This window comes from Lemur catta, chromosome 1 (assembly GCF_020740605.2).
Source record: "Lemur catta isolate mLemCat1 chromosome 1, mLemCat1.pri, whole genome shotgun sequence".
NCBI classification, from domain to species: domain Eukaryota; kingdom Metazoa; phylum Chordata; class Mammalia; order Primates; family Lemuridae; genus Lemur; species Lemur catta.
In genome coordinates this window covers 108,260,470-108,283,390 of record NC_059128.1, presented here as the reverse complement: position 1 = coordinate 108,283,390, position 22,921 = coordinate 108,260,470, and the positions used below count along the sequence as shown (strand labels likewise).

Below are 22,921 nucleotides of genomic sequence, written 5' to 3'. Positions count from 1 at the left end.
GGTGCAGGGATGTCCTTGAAAGAGGATGAAAATCAATTGGGAGCACATTTCTGGCAACTTTAACTCCGAAGGTGATCCGTTTTCCGTGGTCCTAGGGAATTTCACATCACTTGATCTCTGTCTCTTGAGCACACCAGGCTTAATCTTACATCGGTCTTCATTTTCCCTGTCCCCTGGGCCTGAGTTCCTCTCCTTTCGGGATTTTTACATCCTTCAAGTCCACATCTGGGGGAGGTGGCTGCCCTAACCATCCCATGTGACATGGCTCCCAGTCACAACCGCGTCGCCTCAATTTTTCTTCATAGTGCTTGCCATGACGTGCAATTTCCTATTTATTTATGGACTAGTTTACAGTCCGGCTACCCTAATACCAGGTAATGAGAGCAGACACTTTGCTGGTCTTTACGGTTGGTTTGAAAGACATATTTGTTGAATGGGAGATTAGGCACCTGCTATCTACAAATAACTCTGTATTCCTTCCTTTCTCACAGATCGACTGAAAGAATGCATTTGTGGGTGAGTGTATGGATGGGTGGGTGAGTAAATAAAGAGAGTGAATGGATAACAGACACTCCCATTCTCTGCGAGCCTGTGATGCTCGGGGCGCCAGGTGCCCAAAGGCGGCAGCACCACGTGGCCGGCTCTCAACCACGTGGTCGGCTCTGCCGGCTCGCTCCAGTCCGCCACTGTCCCACCATGCACCGCTGCATTCCCGCTCTAGAGGGCAAGCGAACCTTGATTTCCGGCCTCCGTTTAGTCACAAAGGTCAGTTGCCCTAACGACCAGCTTGTTCCCGCCTCTACAGTGCGTCACTTCCTTCCAAGCCCGCCTTGATCATTGACACGCCTGCGCAGAATGAAGGCAAACAGCAGCGGTCTCATTCTGCGCAGGCGTCGCGCCCAGGGGGCGGGGCCGGGCGGCGCCGTGGTGCGCAGGCGCGGCCGTCGGTGGGTCGGGTCTCGGTCGCCTGAGAGGTGAGTGAGGGGCTCTGTGCTGGGCCGGGTGGGCCTGGGGTCTGTGGCTTGGGGCTCACGGGGCTCCGGAGCTCATAAGAGGAGGTTGGTCAGAGGCTGGGGTCGCTACGACCCGCCAGGTCCTGTGAGTAGGCAGCGCGGAGGGGAAACTGAGGCCGGGCAGCGTCGGGCAGGCCCTGACGGGTCCTCGTCTCCTGGCCCCTGGAATCGCTGGTCCGCAGGCTGGCGGCGAGGTCGATAGGAGGCGAAAGCGCCCCGCATGCAGTTGAGTTGAACGCTGCTGCCCTCGTTCTTATTAACTGCCAGGAGACACGGCCCTTTGACTCGGGGACCCCCGGTTGTGGGGACTTAAGTCGGGGCTCTTGTCCCAGGGCCGCCAGTCATTGCCTGGATGACCGTGGCCAGCCTCTTGGAACCTCAGTTTCTTCCTCGGTAAAACGGGCGTTGTCAAAGTCCCTGCCTCCCAGGCTGAGAGCCGCAGGGCCCGGCGCAAAGTGAAAACTGCAGAGGGTTTGCAGTGGCTTCTCTTATTTCGCGTTTAGGGTCTTTGGCATATCGTACTCGAGGTGGGGGGAAATACGGGGTTGAGGACCCGCCCACCACGTCGCGCCCGCTGTGTAAACTTGGGCAAGTCGCTTTCACTCTCTGAGCATCCCATTCTTTCTCTCTGAATAGGAGTTCTAAGAGTATACGCCTTGGAGGGTACTGTAAAAATTTTTTAATCAGGTGCTTGGAATTTGATAATAGCTCGCTTGAGAATCACTATTTTTGTTCTTAGGTGTTGGAAAATACGTGTGCCATGTGCATCCCTTAGGCTGAATGATTTTCCTGTTTTCTTTTATTTGGTTTTTGATTGTTGTTTTGATTTGTTTGTCTTTCCTCTCCGTTGACCAGTGGTTCTCAGCTGGGGACAGTTCTCTCCCCCAGGGACACTTGGCGATGTCTTGAGACACTTGTGGTTGTCATGACTGGGTTGGGGGGTGCTCCTGGCATGGGGTGAGTGGAGGTCAGGGACGCTGCTCAGCACCTGCAGTGCCCAGGGTGCCCCCTGCCCCACAGAAAATGATGCTCTCGGAATGTTGATAATGCTGCTGTTAAAAACCCTACCCTAGACCAGGGATTCTTCACCAGTGTGGGCAGCAGGGGGTGTGTGAGCCCAGGAAATTGTGTGCAGGGTTTTGTGTGTGTGCCTAATTGTGTAGGGAGAGGAAAGGGCATTTTGGATTTTAGGCTCTAGGGCCATCCTGCCTGGGTTCAGAACTCCCGATTTGCACTATCACAGCTGGGTGAACTTGGATGGCCCCCATCTTTCTAAGCCTCAGTTTTCTTCTTTCGTAGAATGGAGATAATAATAGTAACCACCTCAGGTGTGTGAAGATGAAACTACCCAAGGTCTCAGCAAACTGACCAGAGAAGCCCAGTGCGAAGGCTTACGTCTGTAGTCACAGCTACTCAGGAGGCTGAGGCGGCTGGATCCCTTGAGCCCAGGGGTTCCAGGGTACAGTGAGCTGTGATTGTGCCACTGCACTCCAGCCTGGGCCACAGAATGAGAGAAAAACAAACCAACCCAAACCTATGAGCAGAGGGTCAAATCCAGCTGCGGCCTGTTTTGTGAATGAAGTTTTCTGGGAGCACAGCCATGTTCCTTCATATACACATTGTGGCTGATTTTGAGCTACAAGGGCACAGTTGAGTAGTTGCCACGAAAAACCTATGGCCTGCAGAGGTGAAAGTTTTTTTCTGGCACTTTCCAGAAAACCTTTGCTGGCTCCTGAAATAAGCCGCTGCATGCACAGCACTTAGCTGGATGCCTGGAAAGTCCTGAGCATGCCAAGGATTTGAGCAGAGGTTTTATGATTAAATCTTCCTAGAAGCGAGAATGACTCCAGACAGGCGTAAGCTCTGCCCCAGATCGTAGAATCTTTGAGAGCTGTAGTCTACTCAGTTCTACTTTTTTTTTTTTTTTTTTTGCCAAGACCCAGTGCTGGCCCTGGTAGAAAATGCTCAGTAAAAGCTGAAGGAATTTTTTGTAGGTGGGCAGGACAGTTTGTTTTTTACCCAGAAAGAAGCCAAGACCCAGGGAGGAGTGACATCCCCACAGAACTCGATCATTTGACTCTGAATTTGACAATGATCTAATGTGACCCTTAGTTTGCACAGGTTAGACACTGCCAGGTGCAGGGGTTCAAAGGAAGGACAGGCCCCATAAAAGGGTGTAGAACCTGGTAAGACATGCCAGACAGAGGTAGGACGAAGACTCAGAGTTTGTGGTAGTGAGTTTCTTTCCCAGGGGAGTTGGAGGAGAGGTGAGCACTTGAGTTTGAGTGGGCCCTGCAGATGACGCCGGCTGGTGAGGGGCCTCTTTGCACGCTTGTGAGGTTCCAGGGAGCAGTGGAGGATTTTTATGTGCACGATGACATCCTGGTGGCATTTTAGAAGAAAACAGGGCTTTCATGTTGGCAGTGGACAGGACTGAGGTAGAACTCACATGTCCCAAGATGGGGGCAGGAATGGAGACGGAGCAGACAGCTTTCCTGCCTTTGCTGTGGGTTTAGGACGGGTACCTCTCCTTCCCAGCGTGTAGGGAGGCAAAATGACCTCTTGTTGGTAGGGTGTGCCATTTTTCCCTTTCAATGATCTGTTCTTGGCAGGGAAATAAGACAGGAGTACAGGCTGTTGTTTTCATTTTATTTTTATGGTAATGAGAAAATGAAAAGGTGATATATAGTCATAGACTCAGAGCTGAAAGGGATCCTGAAGCCCACTGAGATGAGCTGGCTCTGGGACCAACATCCTCCGCCTCTCACACCAGGCCGGTGGTGGTGTCTGAGCGCTCATAAAGCCCTCACTGTTCAGAGAAAGAGTGGGCCTTCTCTGGGAATGTTGTCCAGCAGCCAGAACCCCACAAGTTGTGATTGTTCAAAAGACACTGGGCATGCCTCGTTGCAATTGAGGAAGGAGCATGCCTGCCCGTGTTTGCTGCACCTGGCTCCAAAGAGCAGAAAACTTTTTATGTGAAAATCCAGGTGTTGAAGGAAGATATGAGAACCGTCTTGTGTCCTCCCGGCTTGGTGAGGGGAGAGAAGTAGCAGGTTCTAGAACCACAGACCCGCATCACTTACCAGGCTAGGCCCTGTACTTACCTTAGGTAAGTGGCCCTCAGCCACAGATCCACTGTCCCTTTTCTGCAGCTCTGAAACCTAGAATACTCTGCAAACAGATTTTCCGAAAGTTCACAGCAGAGTTATCTGGCCAGAAAAAGCTGACTTGTACTGACTGGAACCTTCCTTTTCCCATTTAGTGGCTGTCAGTAATTTTCAACTGGGGCAGTTGGTGATGTCTGGGGACCTTTGTTGTTGTCACGACTGAGGGTGCTCCTGGCGTAGAGTGGGTGGAGGCCAGGGACACTGCTCAGCACCTGCAGTGGCCAGGACAGAGGATTATCCACCCAAGATGTCAACAGTGCCAAGGTGGAGATACCCCAAATTAATTATTTGGGAAAAAATTAAGTCCTCTCCCTGCTCACAATGGACACCAGAATAAACTCCCGATGCGGTAGACGGTACAGACCAGGTGACCCCCAGTTCCTGGGACTTCCCTCCTCCCTCCCTCTCTCCCCACTCAGTATGTGGATTATTGTTTTTAGAGTCAGGGACTCACTATGTTGCCCAGGCCTGAAGGTTCCTACCTAGTTTATGTATTTAAATGTGTAGATCGTCATGGGACTTAAAGAGTCTCTTGGGGGTCAGTGGACTCCGCTGAACCAGGAGGGGGTCTCACCTAAGGGCAATTCTGCTCAACTCTGCCCAAGACATGAAAGCAGCAATGAATGGGTGTGGCTGTGGGCCAGGAAAACTTTATTTACAAAAACAGGGAACTGGTAGTAGTTTGTCCCTGCCCCAGGGGAATGAGGAGAAGAGGGGAGTGGGCAGAGACCACCCAGTCTGCCCTACTGGGGCTGACAAGTTCACTGGCGGGGAGGGGTGTTCCAGCAGCAGGGGCAGCATGTGCAAAGGCCCTGATGTCAGAGGTTGACAGGGGAAAGATTGGAAGAACAGAGAGCACCAGAAATGAGTCTGACTTCTTTCGATTTTCTGATCCCTCAGTGACCCCTTCAGGAGGTCAGTAGCTGCCTTTTTCAAGTCTCACAGATTTCTTTGTTCTGTGTTAGCTCCCAAGGTCGCAATGTGGATACCCCCCTGCACACACGCACACAGCCCAGCATGGGTCTTGCTGGGCCCCGGGTGTCGGACAGAGAAACAGTCCTCAGAAGTGGTGCTTGAACACGAAGCTCTAGCTGTTAACTGTATGATCTTGCACTCGCCACCCCTCTGGACCTGTCACCCCCCTCCGTAAGATGTGGCAGTGACCCCCAGTCTTCTAGGTTTGTGGGAGGACTTAGGCAGGACCGGTTTCTGTGACTTGCTGTTGCTTTGTTCCAGACCTGAAGTAGGTAAGTCAGGTACGGCCTCATGGGAGCCTTACCTGGTTCAGCCTGTCGTGTAATCATTTAAAGTGTGACCTCCTAAGAAATGCAGAAACCTTTGTGCACTAGATGGACACCTGGCCAGATGTGACCTTCGAGCCTGATTTAGAACACAATGTACAAAAGAATCAAGCTGCACAGGTCACAGAGGTTCTTTTCCAAAGGACCCCAGACTTTGAAAAGAAACTTTTTTCTAAATACGTAGAATTTACCGTGTTAACCATTTTTCAGCGTGCAGTTTAGCAACGTTAAACACATTCACATGGTTGCACAACCATCAGCACGCTCCATCTCCAGAACTTTCTCACCTTCCCAAACTGAAGCTCTATCCCCATGAAACACTCACTCCCCACCCCCTCCCCAGCCCCTGGCACCCACCATCCCACTTCCTGTCTCTGTGGATCTGACGACTCCACGGACCTCCTGTGAGTGGAATCACACAGGATTTGTCCTTTTGTGTCTGGCGTCTCTCACTGAGCACGATGTCCCCAAGGTGCATCCACGCTGTGGCCTGTGTCAGAGCCTCATCCCTTTTCATGGCTGAGTGATATTCCAGGGCATGGATGGTCCAGGTGTGTTTGTCTACTCGTCTGTCCATGGACGCTTGGGTTGTTTCCACCTTTTGGCTGTTGGGAATCATGCTTCTGTCAGTCAAAACAAGTATCTATTTAAAAAAGAACTCCGTAAATCAAAAATATCTTGGGTGGCATGTGTCTGTTTTCCTTGGGTTTGGGGGTCAGGAGACCTGACTAGTTTGCTCTCTGAACCCCATTAGCTGGGGCAGGTGACTTCACCGTTGTGGCTGCACTTTCCTGTGTGCAGTGGACCCTGCTGTGTCGCACAGGAAACCCTCAGATTCTGGGCCAGCTGTTGGTCTGCCGGGCTCTGGCCTGTCCCGATCCCAGAACTCGGAGGTGTGGGCTCTTGCCTATGTGCAGAGATGGGGGCAGAAAACTCATCATCCCCATGGAGCTTTCTGGGAGACCATAACTTCCTGTCCAGCTGCATGAAACACAGCTCTTTTAGGCCTTTCTCTTTTAAAAAATTGAGAATATAGGCTGGGCGCGGTGGCTCACGCCTGTAATCCTAGCACTCTGGGAGGCCGGGGCGGGTGGATCGCTTGAGGTCAGGAGTTCGAGACCAGCCTGAGCGAGACCCTGTCTCTACTAAAAATAGAAAGAAATTATCTGGACAACTGAAAATTTATATAGAAAAAAATTAGCCAGGCATGGTGGCGCATGCCTGTAGTCCCAGCTACTCGGGAGGCTGAGGCAGTAGGATTGCTTAAGCCCAGGAGTTTGAGGTTGCTGTGAGCTAGGCTGACGCCACAGCACTCACTCTAGCCCGGGCAACAAAGTGAGACTCTGTCTCAAAAAAATAAATAAATAAATAAAAAATTGAGAATATAGTTCACATGGCATAAAATTCAGTGGCTCTTAGTACATTCACAGACTTGTGCAGCCATCATCACCGTCGTGTTCTGGAATATTGCATCACCCCATAAAGAAGCCCCGTCCCCATCAACTGTCACTCCCCACCGCCCCCCCAGCCCCTGGCAACCACCAATCCACTTCCCGTCTCTGTGGATCTGCCCCTTCTGACATTTCGTATAAATGGATTTATATACCATGTGGCCTTTTGTGTCTGGCTTCTTTCATTCCTTTTTTTTTTTTTTTTAAATAATTGTCGATGGTTGTCGTTTTCCCTGAAATGGAAACAACTTCAAGCACACCCTGCGTGTCTTGACTTCTAAGCACTGAGTGGCCTCCATAATCTGAGTCTGATGCCAGCGGCGTTTAAAGCCTGGAGGGTCACTGACCTGCTTGCCTCTGGTGAGTGTCAGGTAACGAGGATGTGGTCAGGGGGCCCACTCCTCGTTTTCTTTGGGGCACAGGCTTCTCACCCCCTCTGGGTCACCTTAAGGGGACTAAGACGCTAAACAGCCCCGATTTCTCAGGGGGTGTGGGGGCAGGTCAGGCAGCTGCTGAGTTTGGGCCCCAGCCCCACCCGTCACTGCCTGCATGGCCTTGGGCAGACACCGCCATCCCCAGTCTGAGCCTGCGTCCTCTCTCAAAGGGTCACAGTGCCTACTGTGTAGGTCACCGTGCAGAGGGACCCACAGGCTCTTCATGGTGTCCTATTATTCTAGTCCAGAGTCTGTCCCCTCCACCCTGGACATTGGCCAGGTCATTCCTAATGGGGGTGGGGAGGGTCCTGGGCACTGCAGGGTGCTGAGCAGCAACCGTGGCCTCCGCCCACTCTGTGCCAGGAGTGTATCTCTAGACTTCACCAGGTGTCCCCTGGGGCATCATACCCACTGAGCACTAACATTGTGGGCATTAAACAGTCTAGAAGGAGGTGGCCATAGGTAAGTAGCATCCACAGGGCTCCTGCAGTATGGCCTCCTAGAACGTGAAGGCTGTGTTTTAGGGGAGATCATCAGTTTGTTAAAAATTCTCCGGAGGTGCCCCCTCCTTTGCCAAGGTAGCCATAAAGGTATTTCACAATGTCGATGTTCTAGATCTGCGGGAAGCAGATCAGACAGGTAGTCTTTGTGTTCTCGGTCCTTGGGGCCCTGCTTCCAGTTTCACCCAAATGCGGCCTGTGCATGAGTGGTGGTATCCAAACGGCCTCCGTGTGCGCACGTGTGTGTTAACCTGTGTGTCTTGGGCCATCAGACATCTGGGCACTTAGGATTCAAACAGACATTCGTGTAGAAAGGATACAAAGCTTCCTTTTCTTGTGGAAGGAGGAGCTGCCCCTCTGGCTGCCGGCTTCCGGTCCCCAGCACAGTGGCAAAGCACTGCTGGTCACTCCCTCCTCTGTCCCTTGGCACCGTCCCTTGTGGTGGACACAGCAGTCATTGCTTCTTTCTGTGTTGTGTTGTGACAGCCTGGTCCTCCTCATGGCTGCTCAGCCCTGGGCAGACTACCAAGCCCTTCTGCCTGAGTCAGCGCATCTAAAAACAGGAGCAGCCTGCCCGCTGGGGTGTTTTAAGGGTAGAGGTGGTTCTCTACTACGAGGCCTGCCTCACAGTGCACTTGTTTGTGGACCAGGGCTGCCAGAACAAGGTGCCACCGGCCTGCGACTTAAACAGCAGAAATGTGTGGACTCACAGTTCTGAAGGACGGAAGTCCGAGATTACGTATCAGTGGTGCTGGTTCCCTCTGAGGCCGTGGGGAGGACCCTCCCGGGGCTCTCCCAGCTTCTGGTGGGATCTGTTGATCTTTGGCATTGCTTGGCTTGTGGGTGCTCACCCAACATCTGCCCTCGTCCACACGGCATCCTCCTGTGTTCTTGTCTGCGTCCCTCTCTTCCCCTTTTTTTCTGAGACAAGGTCTCACTCAGTCACCCAGGCTTGGAGTGCGGTGGCCTCATCACAGCTCACTGCAGCCTGGAACTCCTGGGCTCAAGCGATCCTCTTGCTTCAGCCTCACGAATAGCTACGACTACAGGCGCACTACCATGCCCGGCTAATTTTTTCTATTTTTGTAGACATTAGGGTCTCACTATGTTGCCCAGGCTGGTCTCGAACTCCTGGGCCTCTCAAAGTGCTGGGATTACAGACATGAGCTGCCGCATCTGGCCCAAATTTCCCCTTTTTATAAGGACACTGGTTATTGCACTGGGGTCCCACCCTACTCTGGTATGACATCATCTTAACTGATTCCATCTGCAAAGACCCTATTTCCAAATAAGGTCACATTCTGAGGTCCCAGGAGTTAGGACTTCAGCATATGGATTTTGGGGGACACAGCCCTTAACAGCATTCAGCGAATGGAGCCTTCTGTCTGTGTGACTGTGTGTGCGCAAGGGTCATTGGTGCTCAGCTCCGGGTAGAATCTGGCAGGCAAGACCCCCAGGTGTGCTGTTTCTGTGCCTTCTGTGCCGCGTTAGCTCAAGAGGAGAACATCAGCCACCTGGGTCCTGGGACAGTATTTCTTCATCTAAGTGTTTGTTATTTCAATCACTTTTTGGAAATCGGATCGGGGCACAAAGCACAGAAGAGTAACAAGTTATTACGAAGCAGCTGGCAAAAGCAGATGTGAAATTTGTTCCAGCCCGGTGTTTTCCCTCATTCAGCCCCAGGCTGGCGGTCCACTCAGCCAGGCCCCGTCCTACCCAGCCTGCGTTTCAGGATCTCCCCCCAGAACCCCTCTGGGAGGGTGAGCTCAGCCCCTGTACTTGATCCCAGCAGGGCCCCACTCCAGAGCTAGGGCTGCCTCTCCCTTTCCCTCTATGTCTGGTCGCCCAGGGCACAGGCCACAGCCAAAAAGGTGGCCCGCTGAGCTGAGCCTCTTTCTCCCTGTGCGCCAGTCCAGCGGCGGAAGGAAGCAGCCCCTCTCATGGAGACACCCGGGGCCCTGGGCGGCGAGGGCCTCCAGGAAAGGCGGGAGGCCCGGCCAAGGGGACTGTGGTGGCTTCAGAGAGCGGGGGGCCCCATCCCTGCACCAGGGCCTCCCTGGGCATGCTGCCCTGCCACACCTTGATGCCAGCGCAGCCCTTCCACTGCCACCTTCAGCCAGGAGAACCCTCCACTGCTGCCAGCAGAACCACTCAGTCCAGGAGTGTTTCTGGCATAGCCACCGCGAGTGTTGATCCGGGCACTTCTAGCACATGTTCAAGAAGAGCCTCCACCCAGGGCTTAAATTTCCTAAAACCAAACAGTGCCTGCCAGGACGGGGCTGCACACCCAGCATATGTACTCCATGTCTTCCTCCTCCTCATACCCACCCCGCGGGGATCTGCTGTCACCTTCCCGGGTGACAGAGGAGGAAACTGAGGCTCACAGTTGCTTTCCTGAGATCACACAGTCAAAAATGGCCAACCCAGGTCTGTGCTGCATGACTTACCCTGAGGAATTGTGATATTAACAGCAGACGCCTGGGGGCCCTGAGAGCCATGGTCCCGACAGCAGCCCTAATGGGCATTTCCCACTTTTCAGACATGAGGACCGAGGCTCAGACAGGTGAAGTCACCCACCCAAGAGTCCTGCTGCTGTGATCCACGACCCAAAACGTCCCCGGCCCCCCCTCAAATGCAAGGGCTGTGCCTTACTCAGGTCTGGGGCTGCCATTGAATGACCACAGTCTGGTGGCTTAAAGCCACAGAGATTGGTTCTCTCCTGGCTCTGGGGCCAGAGGTCTGAAATGAAGGCATCGCAGGGCTGGGCTCCCACGAGGCCTCAGTGCTGCAGGAGGAGCAGTCAGGAGAACTGGGAGTGCAGCGGGCAGAGCCAGGCAGCCCCCAGCTACCTGCTGACCGCGATCGCTTCTGGCCCTGTGCACGGGCGGATTAGGAAACTCTGGAGCCTCAGGTCCCCATCTGCGAATGGGCACAGTTAGACATTTCCACCTCGAGTGAGACGAGCCAGCGCCAGCAGAGTGCCTCTATCAGGCCGAGTTAGGGGACAGGCCTGGGGTGTCTGTGGTGGGGCGTGAAGGGGCACAGTGAGGCAAGGGACTTGCCTGTGCCCCCAGCACTCAGGCTCCCAACTTGGCCCCGAAGATCCTGAGGACCCCCCAGCATTGCTCCTCCCAGCTCAGGATGGACAACAAGAAGCGCCTGGCCTACGCCATCATCCGGTTCCTCCACGACCAGCTGCGGCACGGGGGGCTCTCGTCCGACGCCCAGGAGAGCTTGGAGGGTAGGTGGGCACCTGCCACCCTCCCTCTGTCCCCCCATCCCAGGTCTCAGGGAGAGGAGGCTCTGGTGGTGCCCTCACGAGGCTAGTGGGCTCCTGTCTGGGTCCTGCCAGGCCTCTGTAGCATAGAAAACCAGTGTGGGGCCTGGGACCGACACCCTTGGGACAAACCCAGTAATGCAGAACTTGCCTTGGGGCTGGCTTCAAGCTCTTCCTCCAGTCGGGTTCCCTTGGAGATCTGACAGCGTCCCCAGGGACCTTCCCCCCAACACACACAGACAGCCTGAGCCCCCGCCGCTCCTTAGCCAGGTGGCCCCAGCATTGTGACCCCACAGAGGCCCGAAGTCAGCACCTGGGCCCAACTCTGCCCATGGCCTCCCCTGCTGTCGCAGAGTGTGTAGGGCGTGTCTGTCTGTCTCCAGTTTCTGAGGCTTGGGAAGGAGAATTCCAAGCAGGGCCCCTGAGGGGCACAGATGTGCCCAGTGTATCCCAGGGTCTTTGAGAACAACTGTAACTAGAGAAGAGTACCCATGAGCCCTGCCCTCTGGGGCCTGAAAAGTAAGCTCAGGATTGCGTTTGATACCTGTGGGTGACTTTTCCCCGCTTCCAGTTGCAATCCAGTGCCTGGAGACCGCTTTTGGGGTGACAGTGGAAGACAGTGACCTTGCACTCCCTCTGACCCTGCCGGAGATATTTGAAGCCGCTGCCACCAACAAGGTGAGCCTCTAGGCTTCCCCCAGCCACTACCCCCCAGTTAAGAGCAGCAACAGTGGTTGACATCCGCAGGGCCTGGGTGCTCCACCTGCATCATCTCAGGGGCTGGGAACCTCAGGCCACAAGGAGCGATTGGCTGTCCTCGTCCTAGAGGTGGGGCCTGAGGCACAGGGGCCAGGAGTGCCCTGCAGAGCCTCCGGGTCCCTTGGAGCCTGGCTGCCCTCTCGGGCGGCCCTGGAAGTCAGAAGGCACTGGGCTGGAGAGAGAGGACAGAGGTCAGAGGTCATCTTTGCCCTGGGGCCAGGAGATGCCGCAGGACCTGAGGAGCCCCGAGCGGACCCCGCCTTCCGAGGAGGACTCGGCGGAGGCAGAGCGCCTCAAGACTGAAGGTGAGGGAGGGGCTCCCTGTCCCTGCAGGAGTAATTGCCTGGATGTGGGGGGCCATGGGCGACGGGGCAGCCATCTGGTCCAGACCAGCCTGGGGACGTCTCTCAAGGGCAGCAAGCTGGCCTCTGGGGCTGGGGCTGAGGGAGGCGATTGTGAGAACACAGATGCACGACGTGGGGAGATTCTGCCCTCGTACGCAGCTGGTGGTTCCTCAAAGGGTTGAACAGAATTTCCATGGGGCCCAGCAATCCCACTCCTAGATCCACGCCCAGGAGACCTGGGAACGTGTTCCCACAACAGCTTAACCACGAACATTCACAGCAGCGTCGTCCACGACAGTCAAAGGTGAAAACAACGTAAGTGTCCACAGATGGGTGATGGATAAACCCAAGGTGGTCCATCCACGCATTGGAGTATCACTCAGCCAGGAAAAGGCCACAATGTGAATGGACTTTGAGGATGTCGTGCTCAGTGAGAGACGCCAGACACAGAAGGACACACAGTGTGTGACTCCATTTATATGAAGTGTCCAGAACAGGCAGATCCACAGAGACAGGATGTGGATTTGTGCTTTCGAGGGGAGGGGGAATGACTGCTGATGGGGACAGGGCTTCCTTTTGAGGCGATGGAATGTTCTAGAATTCGATAGCAATGATGATGGTACAACATAGTGAATATACTAAAAACGACTGAATTGTACTTTAAGGTGAGCTTTATGGTACGTAAATTATATCAGCAAAACTGTTTTTAAAGACACAGGCAGAGCCCATCTCCCCAACGCCTGACCCTGAATTGGGGTCATGGGGTGGGAGCGGGAAGCTTGGGCTTGTGTCTTCAGAGCTGGGTCTGGGCCAGCCTTCCCCTTCCCGCCAGCCAGGACCCGTGCCCTAGAGAAAAGTCCCATTGCTGAATGTTCTGGCACATGGGTCCCCGCCTGGGCTGTTTCTGAATGAAAAGAAAAAGGACAGTGTTGGACCCTGAGCTGGGGTCGCGACCCATGCAGCGATGGCTGCCATTGCTGGCACAGGCCGGGCCCTACCGCCTACCCCCACACCTTAGCGGGTGCAGAGACCAGAGCTCGTGGCTGGACCCCAGCAGGTCCAGATGCCTCTGTAGCCAAGACTGAGAGTTAATCCCCTTGAGTACACGCCAGAAGAGCCAAGAGTGATGTCGTCTAGACCCCTGAGTCAGGTGTGGATGACCTGGCTGAACATTCTTTTATTCCTCTTCAGGGAACGAGCAGATGAAAGTGGAGAACTTCGAGGCCGCCGTGCACCTCTATGGCAGAGCCATCGAGCTGAACCCGGCCAACGCCGTCTACTTCTGCAACAGGTACCAGCTCGGGCCTGCCTGGGTGGGGCGGCCAGGCAGCGGCACATCCTCGTCCTCCGAGATGCTCTGCAAGGGCCTGAGACAGGGGAGGCCTCAGGCAGTCAGGGGTCGTCGGGGGCAGTTCCGCATGTGGTCAGGTGTCAGGCACAGCAAGGGGGTTGGGGAGGGTCGGTAGTGACGCTGAAATCAGGCGGCTCCATGCTCCACTCAGGACATCACGCCAAGAAAATAACCGAGAATGTGAGAGCATCTGTGCATCTGTTCATGGCAGTATGAGTAATAATAGCGGAGAGCCGCGTCTGGCCTCCGCTTGCAGTGGAAAGGCTGAGTAACCTGCAGAGCCTCCCGCGTGGAGCTGTGGTCGCGGGCTGGCAGCGACTGGGGGGAGGAGTGGGAAGCAGAGAATCGCACACTCCCCTGGGCAGCCACGGCGTGACCCACCCCGCCTCAGGTGCAACTGCCCTGGGGTTTTGTTTCTCTCTCACCTTGTGGTTTGCGTCTATTCCCAGCTTAGGGGAGAGTTGCAGGGATCGTGCAGCGCGCTCCCGCCTGCCCTGCCCTCCACGTGGCCGCTGGTCACCAGGTGGTTTCTCCTTAAGGCCTCTCTGTGCCTGGGAAACGAGGAGGCACCTTAAGTGAAATACTAAAACTCAGGAAAATGGCCCATACGTCATAAGCCGGGAGCTTTGACATCAGCCCTTCAGTGGAGCTGGATCAGTTTTTCGTAGCGTTTCGCTATTTGGCAGCATAAACCAGGCTTCTGTTCACTGCTCTGGTCCAACCACAAACCTAAACACCATCACAAACAGATAAAGCTCAGAGATGCCGTTCTGAGCGGCCCGTGGTGTTTTGAGCCCATCACCTCTCAGCAACCCAGTATCAGCCCCATCTCCATGGGGAAACTGAGGCTCGCACCTCGGGTAGCGCCTCTCAGGTAGCGCAGGAGGAACACGGCTGACTTCCCTCCTGCTGCCTGCATGGCGCAGAGCCACTGATGAGGGGCCCGCCCTGCCTTTGTCTCCTCAGAGCTGCGGCCTACAGCAAGCTCGGGAACTACGCAGGGGCGGTGCAAGACTGCGAGAGGGCCATCTGCATAGACCCAGCCTACAGCAAGGCCTATGGCAGGATGGGGTGAGTGCCGCCCAGCGCCTGTCCCACCCGTCTTCTCAGTCTGGGCCGCCCCCACTTTGTGTGGTTTTTCCACTCCCATGACCGATTCTCCGACCCCAGTCCAGTCCTGACGCTAACTCCAGAGTGAGCTTGGTCCCTGTGGGATTTCTCTGGATTGCATCGCTCGAGGGTTTTTATGACCAAATCTCCTTGCGGGTCGAGGAGGGTGGGCTGGGAGTCCACTCTCTGCTCCACGTCTGCTCCTCTGGGGACCAGCTCCATCCAGGGTTCTGCCCCACCAGTCACCTCCTCACACAACTCAGGTGAGGGTTTCCAGGACTGCTGCTGTGAGACAAGAGATACTCCTGTGGTTCAGGAAGTTCCAGGGGTTCTAGGAGCCCTGTGCGGGGAGCCAGGGTGGAGACCAAACGCACATTTCTCGCTAGCCCACACATACCCCTCCCTCCACTCAGCCCCACCTTTGGGCTTGGGAAGTACTTTTGTGTGTGGCGCCATGAGCAGGCAGGGGTGATGCCATCCCTGGCGGTTTGGGGGTTGCTGGGGCCCACAGGGACCAGGGCTTGGAGAGTGGCCCAGTAGAGTTGGGGTGACAGGGACAGGCCGCCTCCTGGGGCCATCTCTGTCCCGCAGCTTGGCGCTGTCCAGTCTGAACAAGCATGCGGAGGCTGTGGCCTACTACAAGAAGGCCTTGGAGCTGGACCCTGACAATGAGACGTACAAGTCGAATCTCAAGATCGCAGAGCTGAAGCTGAGAGAAGCCCCGAGTCCCGTGAGTCTGCCGGGGAGGCGAGCGTGGCCCATGGGTGGTCTCACTAGCCAGAGGCTTGGCCTGTGTGTTGTAAGGGTCCCTGGGAGTGTTTCGGTTGGGTGTGGTGAGACACCCAGAGTGGGAGTGACTGTCGTAGGGAAGCCATTCATGCCTATAGGTCCCTAGAAGCAGGAGGCAGGCAGGGCCACCCCAGAAGGCTGGGCTGGGGGTACACGTGGGCAGGAGCCTTCACTGTGGCTTTGCAGGCAAGGCAGCCTGAGCAGACTTGGGTTGGCTCATGTGAATCACGTCAGCAGGCCCTGGGTGTAAGGGCCACCCCTGGGCATCTGGTACCTGGCCCTGGTGGTTAGGGGAGACAGATTTTGGCCCCCAGTGTGGGCGCCCAGTGAAGGAGGTGTGGGATATAGGCTCTGGGGCCGCTGGTTTGCATCTGAAGGGTGCACTTCTGGGCCGGCCCTTTGCTATCTAGGAATTGGCCACCCCTGGGAGGAGCCGGCTCTCCCAGGTCTGCAAGGCCCCCAGGTGTCAAAGCATCAGAACACAGAAAAAAAGGCTGTGGATAACATACCACGCTTTTCCCGAAGTGATCAGCCCTGTGGTTTGTGCCTTGTAGTTCACAGCCCTCTCTGGCTATGGGGACTGGCACAGGTGGACAGACCATCGAGCCCTGTGGGGGACATTGTTTCTCAGTTCCCGGGGGCCTGCCAGTGTCCAGGCGTCACTAACCAGTGCTGTTCTCACCCTCAGACGGGAGGCGTTGGCAGCTTCGACATCGCCGGCCTGCTGAACAACCCGAGCTTCATGAGCATGGTTGGTAACACCCCCCCGCCTTCCACGGGCCCCCCTTCCCGCCCCTCTGCGTCCCCACACTACACAGGCGCTCACCTGCCGAGTCATGGCTCTGCCTGGGCCAGGGCTTCCCGCTGTCGGCCTTTGGTACCAGATGATTCTCACTTGCTGGGGGTGTCGTGGGTGCTGCAGGGAGCTGAGCTGCACCCCGGCCTCCAGCCACTCTGTGCCAGGGGCTCCCCCACCTCAGTTGTGATGATCAAAAATGTGCCGGATATTGATGTCACATGTTCCCAGGACCACCCCAAGCAAAGCCCACCAGTAGTGAGCACAGCAGACAAACGGTATCCTTCCCCTCCTGGCTGAATAACCAGGAAAATGAAAAACCGAACCCCACCCCCAATCAGCCTGCTTCCCCCTCGCAACGTGGGGCCAGTGGTGACAGCACAGCCACCTTCCCCTTCCTGAGGTGAAGATGAGATAACTCAACACCACGCGCCCAGGCCCCCTCCCGATGCCAGCGTGCTGGTGCCACAGAAGACTCATCGTTTGGCTGGGGCCCTCAGAGGGCCGTCCCCGCACATGTCCATTTTCTGGGTGGTCTTTCCCACCCTCCAGCTGATCTGCTGGCTACCACGGCCTCAGGATGCGGCGACTCCCCTAAAACCGTTAGGAAGAGAAAAGTCAGAAGTGTGTCCTCACCAGAGCAGGGAGCGTGTAGCCGCGTAAATCAGCAGAGACTGCCATGTTCACTGTGGCCTAGGCCAGTGGCCGGGCCGCCCGGAGGCCTGTCTCCATGAGAGACGGGAGGGTGGGCGGGCGCAGACCCCTCAAAGGGCATCTCGGCCCGACTGCTTCTGACGTCAGGCATGCAGGGTGGGCAGGTTACAGCCCACTGCAGGGTTTGTTAACGGAGTTCTATTGGCACGGCCATGCCCATTCATACTCAGCTCAGATATATGATGCAGATAAACAATATAGCGGTCCAGCTGAGTGGGGTCAGAGACCCTGTAGCTGGTGACCGCTGCTAAGTTCCTACTTGTCCACTTTAAGTAGATCCCAAGGAGTAATCCTAATGGGCAAGTTAGTACAAGAAAATGCTCAGGACAGCACTCTCATCTCATAGAGCAAAGCTGGAAACCAGACAAGCCCGCTACAGTGTCAGAAACGGAAAGGCATCCTCACAGCCAACCCTGAGCTGCCAGTGGAAACGTGACATGGCGCTGTGGGATCTTGCTCAAAACAGGTGTCCAAACAGGACGTCAGTGGTAAATGTGACGTCCCAGCTCATGAGGAAAAAGAGGCAGAACATGGGAAAAGGGTGGGAAAGGCCAAATGCCCAGCTCCTGCTGGTGTTCCATGTGCTTGGGTTATAGAACCTCGCTTCATTAAGTTGAAGATTTATTTCATTTTTGTTAACAACCCTGGAGTCAGCCAGCACAAGCTGGAGGAGCGCTGGAGGAGATGCATGCCTCACCGAGGCATTCGAGCCTTGAGCACAGCCTGCAAGATAAAGATTTTTTTTTTTTTTTTTTTTTTGAGACAGAGTCTTGCTTTGTTGCCTGGGATAGAGTGCGTGCGTGGCATCAGCCTAGCTCACAGCAACCTCAAACTCCTGGGCTTAAGCGATCCTCCTGCCTCAGCCTCCCAGGTAGCTAGGACTACAGGCATGTGCCACCATGCCCGGCTAATTGTTTTTATATATATATTTTAGTTGGTCAGATCGTTTCTTTCTATTTTTAGTAAAGACGGGGTCTTGCTCTTGCTCAGGCTGGTCTTGAACTCCTGACCTTGAGTGACCCACCCGCCTCGGCCTCCCAGAGTGCTAGGATTACAGGCGTGAGCCACTGCGCCCAGCAAGATTTTTAATTAAAGAAAATAATGTGTGTGGAAACTTGCTTTTTCTGACAAAGCTGTTCTTTTTTTCAGGCATCAAACCTAATGAACAATCCCCAAGTTCAACAGCTGTAAGTAACAACCATTCTCCTTTGTATTTGCTTGCGGCTAAATGTCTTTTTACTGTGGCAAGATACATGTAGCATAAAACTCAACATTTTAACATTTGAAAGTGTACAACTTAGCCAGGCGCGGTGGCTCACGCCTGTAATCCTAGCTCTGGGAGGCCGAGGCGGGTGGATCGCTCGAGGTCAGGAGTTCGAGACCAGCCTGAGCAAGAGTGAGACCCCGTCTCTACTAAAAATAGAAAGAAATTATCTGGCCAACTAAAAATATATATACAAAAAAATTAGCCGGGCATGGTGGCTCATGCCTGTAGTCCCAGCTACTAGGGAGGCTGAGGCAGTAGGATCGCTTAAGCCCAGGAGTCTGAGGTTGCTGTGAGCTAGGCTGATGCCACGGCACTCACTCTAGCCCGGGCAACAAAGTGACACTCTGTCTCAAAAAAAAAAAAAAAAAAAGAAAGTGTACAACTTAGTGCATCAAGTACATTCACGATGTCGTGCAACTGTCACCAGTATTTTTAGCACCAAAGCATTTTCATCACTTCCGAAAGGAAGTCCCATCCCCATCAGCAGTCACTCCCATCCCCTCCCCAGCCCCTGGCACCCACGAATCCACATCCCATTTTCGTGGAGCTGCCTGTTCTGGACATGTGATGTAAATGGAATCACACACTGTGTGTCCTTCTGTGTCTGGCGTCTCTCACTGAGCACGATGTCCTCAAGGTCCTTCCTTGCTGTGGCCTGTGTCAGAGCCTCATCCCTTTTCATGGCTGAGTGATAGTCCAATGTGTGGATGGACTGTTTTGTGTGTCCTCATCCCTCTGTGCTCACGTGCTGTTTCCACCTTTTGTGAATGGTGCTGCCGGGAACATTGGGGCACAAGTTGTTCTTTGAGTCCCTGTTTTTAGTGATCTGGGATATGTCCCTGGGAATGAATTGCTGGCTCACAGGTAACTGTTTAACTTCCTGGGGAACTGCCAGCCTGTTTCCATGGTCAGATGGTAAAGCACAGTTGCCCAGCCACAGCACTGCCGGCACATGGGGCCGGAGCGTCCTTTGGGTTGGGGGCGTCCTGGCCCCTGCAGGTGCTGAGCAGCCTCCCTGCCTCCACTCAGCAGGTGCCAGGAGCTGCCCATACCCCAGTAATGACAGTTAAATGCTGACATTGCCAAGTGTCCTCTGGGGGCAGGATCACCCCAGCTGGGAACTGCTGTCTTTGCCAATAAAGGATGTTCCTGGGAACGCTGACAAAATTCACAGGGCCTGAGGAGGGTGGGTTTGGGACCTGCGGGGTCCAACAGGTGGCAGGGGAAGGGGCGAGAAGGAATTCTCTCCGGGGCCATCTATGAAGGGCCGCAGTGGGGCTGGGCAGCTGCTGTCCTGTCTGCACGTCACAGGCTCTCTCCTTGCAGCATGTCCGGGATGATTTCAGGCGGGCACAACCCTTTGGGAACGCCAGGCACCAGCCCTTCGCAGAACGACCTGGCCAGCCTCATCCAGGCGTGAGTGGTCCCGTCGGGGAGGACGTGGGTGGGCAGCAGGGCGGGCACACAGACAAGAGGGAAGCGGGGATGCAGAAGGACCCGGTGTCCTCCAGGCAGCCACAACCACCTGAGGAGTCAGCAGGGCCAGGTGGGGAGGTGTGTCCCCTCCTCCTGGGGCCTGGCTGAGCCCCGACACCTCCTCACAGCGGCCAGCAGTTCGCTCAGCAGATGCAGCAGCAGAACCCGGAGTTGATAGAGCAGCTCAGGAGTCAGATCCGAAGTCGGACCCCCAGTGCCAGCAACGATGACCAGCAGGAATGACCTGCCACGTGAGTCCCCGGCGGGGCAGCAGGGGGCACGGGAGCCATGCCCGGGAGGGCCACCCTGAGGCACAGAGGCCAGGGGTAGGTCTCAGATCTCAGGACCCTCCCCTGGATCGGAGCTGTGGGGGGCCCTGGGGCTGATCCCCACGGGCCCTGTGCACAAGTGTCAGGACAGCCACTGCAGAGGTGGCAATGAGGTCGCCAGGGCCGAGCACCTGCCTTTGCATCCACTCCCGAGTGGTCTGCCTGCGTTTTGTGGGGTTCTTTTTTTGATGTTTTGTCACTGTGAGCAAGTGTTATGTTTACAATTGCCTAAAAACATGCCCAGATGTCCCAGATGGGTTCAGGGCCCCATGGCCATACTCCGTCCCCAGGGGCTTCTGGACTCTGTCTCATCTCCAGCCAACGCCAACTCCCTGGGGTGGGTGGCAAGTGGCCCCCTGTCTTCCCCAGGAGATGTTTTATTCTGCTTTGATGGGACCTATTGTTATTTTGCCATCATCTCCCCTCACACACATACCCACACTTTTTAAAATGTTTTAACCATGCTCACTCTAGAAAATTTTAAAGGACAGAACATTAAAAAGCATTAAGAGTAACCTTTTATCTTTCTGCCCAGAGCAGCAGCCAGCATTAATATTTTGGGCACCAATTCTTCTTCTCTCTCTTTTTTTTTCTTTTTTTTTTTTTTTTTTTTGTTGAGATAGGATCTCACTCTGTCGCCCAGACTGGAGTGCAGTGGTATCACAGCTCACTGCAGCCTCTAACACCTGGCTCAAGTGATCCTCCTGCCTCAGCCTCCCAAGTAGCTGGGACTACAGGCACCACCACCATGCCCGGCTAATTTTTTTTTTTTTTTTTAAGAGAAGGGATCTCGCTATGTTGTCCAGGCTGGTCTTGAACTCCTGGGCTCAAGTGATCCTCCCTCCTTGGCCTCTCAAAGTGCTGACATTACAGATGTGAACTACCACACCTGGCCCTTTTTCTTTTTAATAAGCTTTTACATTTTTGTTTTTTTTTTTAAACATATTCCAGATCAATTTTACACTGTTGTAACCTTACATCCAAAGTAGCTTCACTAATACTTTCGTGTCTATACTCGTAGAACCTTCTAGATAGTGACCATGTTCTCTCTCTGCGCTGATACAATGCCCCCAGCCACATGTGGCCACTGTGTGAACGTGGCCCATCTGCCCTGGAATCACTCCTCCCTGGACGGTGCTCCGTACCCTGGGCTCCCACCTGGGTCCTGAGCCCATGTGTCTCTCCCTCCAGGTGCCCCGACTGCGTCCTCCCAGCCGACCGGAAGCATTCTCATGTTTCGCCACTTCCTCCTGCTGGGCCACTCGAGAGAAGAAGAAATCGGATGTGCATGTTAAGATGGATTTTTCTCCCTGTTTTTCCTTTGCCCCTCCCTTTTTATACTCCCTTATGGCCCCCAGACCCCTCTCGAAACAAGAGCCAGCAAGCCGAACGCAGACCAGCAACCGTCTCCCCTCCGCCCCCAGGAAGCCCAGTCACTAAAGTATTTTCTAGAACTCTGGGGGTGTGTCTCAGGCTGCCCTTGGAGAAGTGGCAGGTTTGGGGTTGAGCCACGTGGTGCATTCCCGTGGCTCCGGGAGCCCTTTTTATAGTCCCCCCCACCCCTGCCCCTCATCCTTGGGTCTGTCTTCAAGAACTCTCCTGTCCTGTGAGAAGCCACCTGCTAAGTCAACCTCTCTGCTCGCCCGGCCACCCTGGCCACCTGCCTGCCCGGGAGAGCTCACTGCCAGCCAAGGCCTGGGCACCAGGGTCTGCCCGTGACCCACAGGCCTGGTGTCTTTGCATGAGGAACTCTTTAGCCGCAGACACCTGAGAGACGACTGCTGTCACCCATGCCTCCCCGGCCCAGGAACCATCCTCAGTGCCCAGGACCAGCATCTGTGACTTCTTTTCCAGCCGAGCATGTTGACAGACACGCGTTCCATTTCTTCCCGCGCTCCAGTCCTCATGGCTGACAGCTGGTGGCGTGATCGTGGCCTGTTGTCTCGGGCAGAGGTCCGCCTTTGTGTGTCCCATTCCACTGTTCTGCCCCTGTGTGGCACAGGCCCGGGGTCCTCGTGGGCCTGAAACAGCCACCAGAGCTAGGAAGCGTGGCCTTGGCTCCTGAGGGCTGGGGAGGGAGGTGAGCTGTCCCGGCAGCAGTTTTGTCAGCTGGCGCGTCCTGAGGCTCCCTGGCAGTCTCGGGCCATGTAGACGCAGTACCATGTGTCGTAGGTAACCAGTAGGAAGAAGGGTCACCACTGGCCACGGCAGCCAGATGTGTGCTGACTCCCATGCTAACCGTGGTGCAGAGCGTGACGGAATAAATAAACGTCGCGATCTCTGTCCATCTCTGTGTTGGCCTCTGTGCACCACTGACACCCCCTCAATCCCAAACTTCCAGGAACCGCTCCCCCCAGCATGGAGTTTGCAGACCACTCAGGCTGTTGTGAGTTAGTCACCTCAGTGCCTGGAGCACGAGACCCCCCTGTGTCAGCCCTCCCTTAGGTGCCCAGCCTTTACTCTTCCAGTCAGAGGAAGAACTGAGATTTGTAGGGGTGAAGTTCAGGTTCAGCCATTATCCACTGTCAGCTCCCAGAAATCACACCCCCAAAATCACAGATAACAATGATGAGAGAACAGCTACCCCAGGGGGCTCTCGGTCCCATAGGGAAGGCCGGAGGTGAGGTCTGGGCCATGGCTGGAAGGTGGGCAGGGTTCTTCAGGTAAAGGCAATGGGTCTCACCTGGGCGGTAAGGGGACACTCGGCAGTGTCTAGGGACACTTGTGGCTGTCACAACTGCAGAGGGAGAACTCCTGGCATGGAGTGGGTGGAGGCCAGGGATACTGCTCAGCACCTGCAGTGCCCAGGATGGCCCAATGCAGAATGACCTGGCCCCAGTGTC

At 55.1% G+C, this 22,921-nt stretch overlaps 1 protein-coding gene across 4 annotated transcripts; it reads left to right on the top strand.

Moving 5' to 3' along the window:
* Positions 1–897: 897 nt before the first annotated feature.
* Positions 898–22,365, top strand: SGTA (small glutamine rich tetratricopeptide repeat co-chaperone alpha). 4 transcript variants are annotated; one of them, XM_045544303.1, is made up of 12 exons: positions 898–974; positions 10,941–11,107; positions 11,715–11,821; positions 12,126–12,207; positions 13,438–13,537; positions 14,564–14,668; positions 15,299–15,437; positions 16,185–16,247; positions 18,156–18,193; positions 19,600–19,689; positions 19,878–20,000; positions 21,270–22,365. In XM_045544303.1, the coding sequence occupies exons 2-11, from the start codon at positions 11,008–11,010 to the stop codon at positions 19,990–19,992; spliced, it is 939 nt and encodes a 312-aa protein (XP_045400259.1). In that variant the 5' UTR covers positions 898–974; positions 10,941–11,007; the 3' UTR covers positions 19,993–20,000; positions 21,270–22,365. The 4 variants fall into 4 exon arrangements, with proteins under 4 accessions (XP_045400259.1, XP_045400234.1, XP_045400251.1 ...); XM_045544278.1 differs by having other exon boundaries at positions 12,123–12,207; XM_045544295.1 differs by having other exon boundaries at positions 918–974; positions 10,969–11,107; positions 12,123–12,207.
* The last annotated feature ends 556 nt before the right edge of the window (positions 22,366–22,921 follow it).

Excerpts from the sequence above, each read along its gene's own strand:
- SGTA (XM_045544278.1), top strand. The coding sequence starts at position 11,008 with ATGGACAACAAGAAGCGCCTGGCCTACGCCATCATCCGGTTCCTCCAC. Across the intron at positions 14,669-15,298 it reads AAGGCCTATGGCAGGATGGG|CTTGGCGCTGTCCAGTCTGA; the intron begins GTGAGTGCCGCC and ends TCTGTCCCGCAG. Across the intron at positions 18,194-19,599 it reads AATCCCCAAGTTCAACAGCT|CATGTCCGGGATGATTTCAG; the intron begins GTAAGTAACAAC and ends CTCTCCTTGCAG.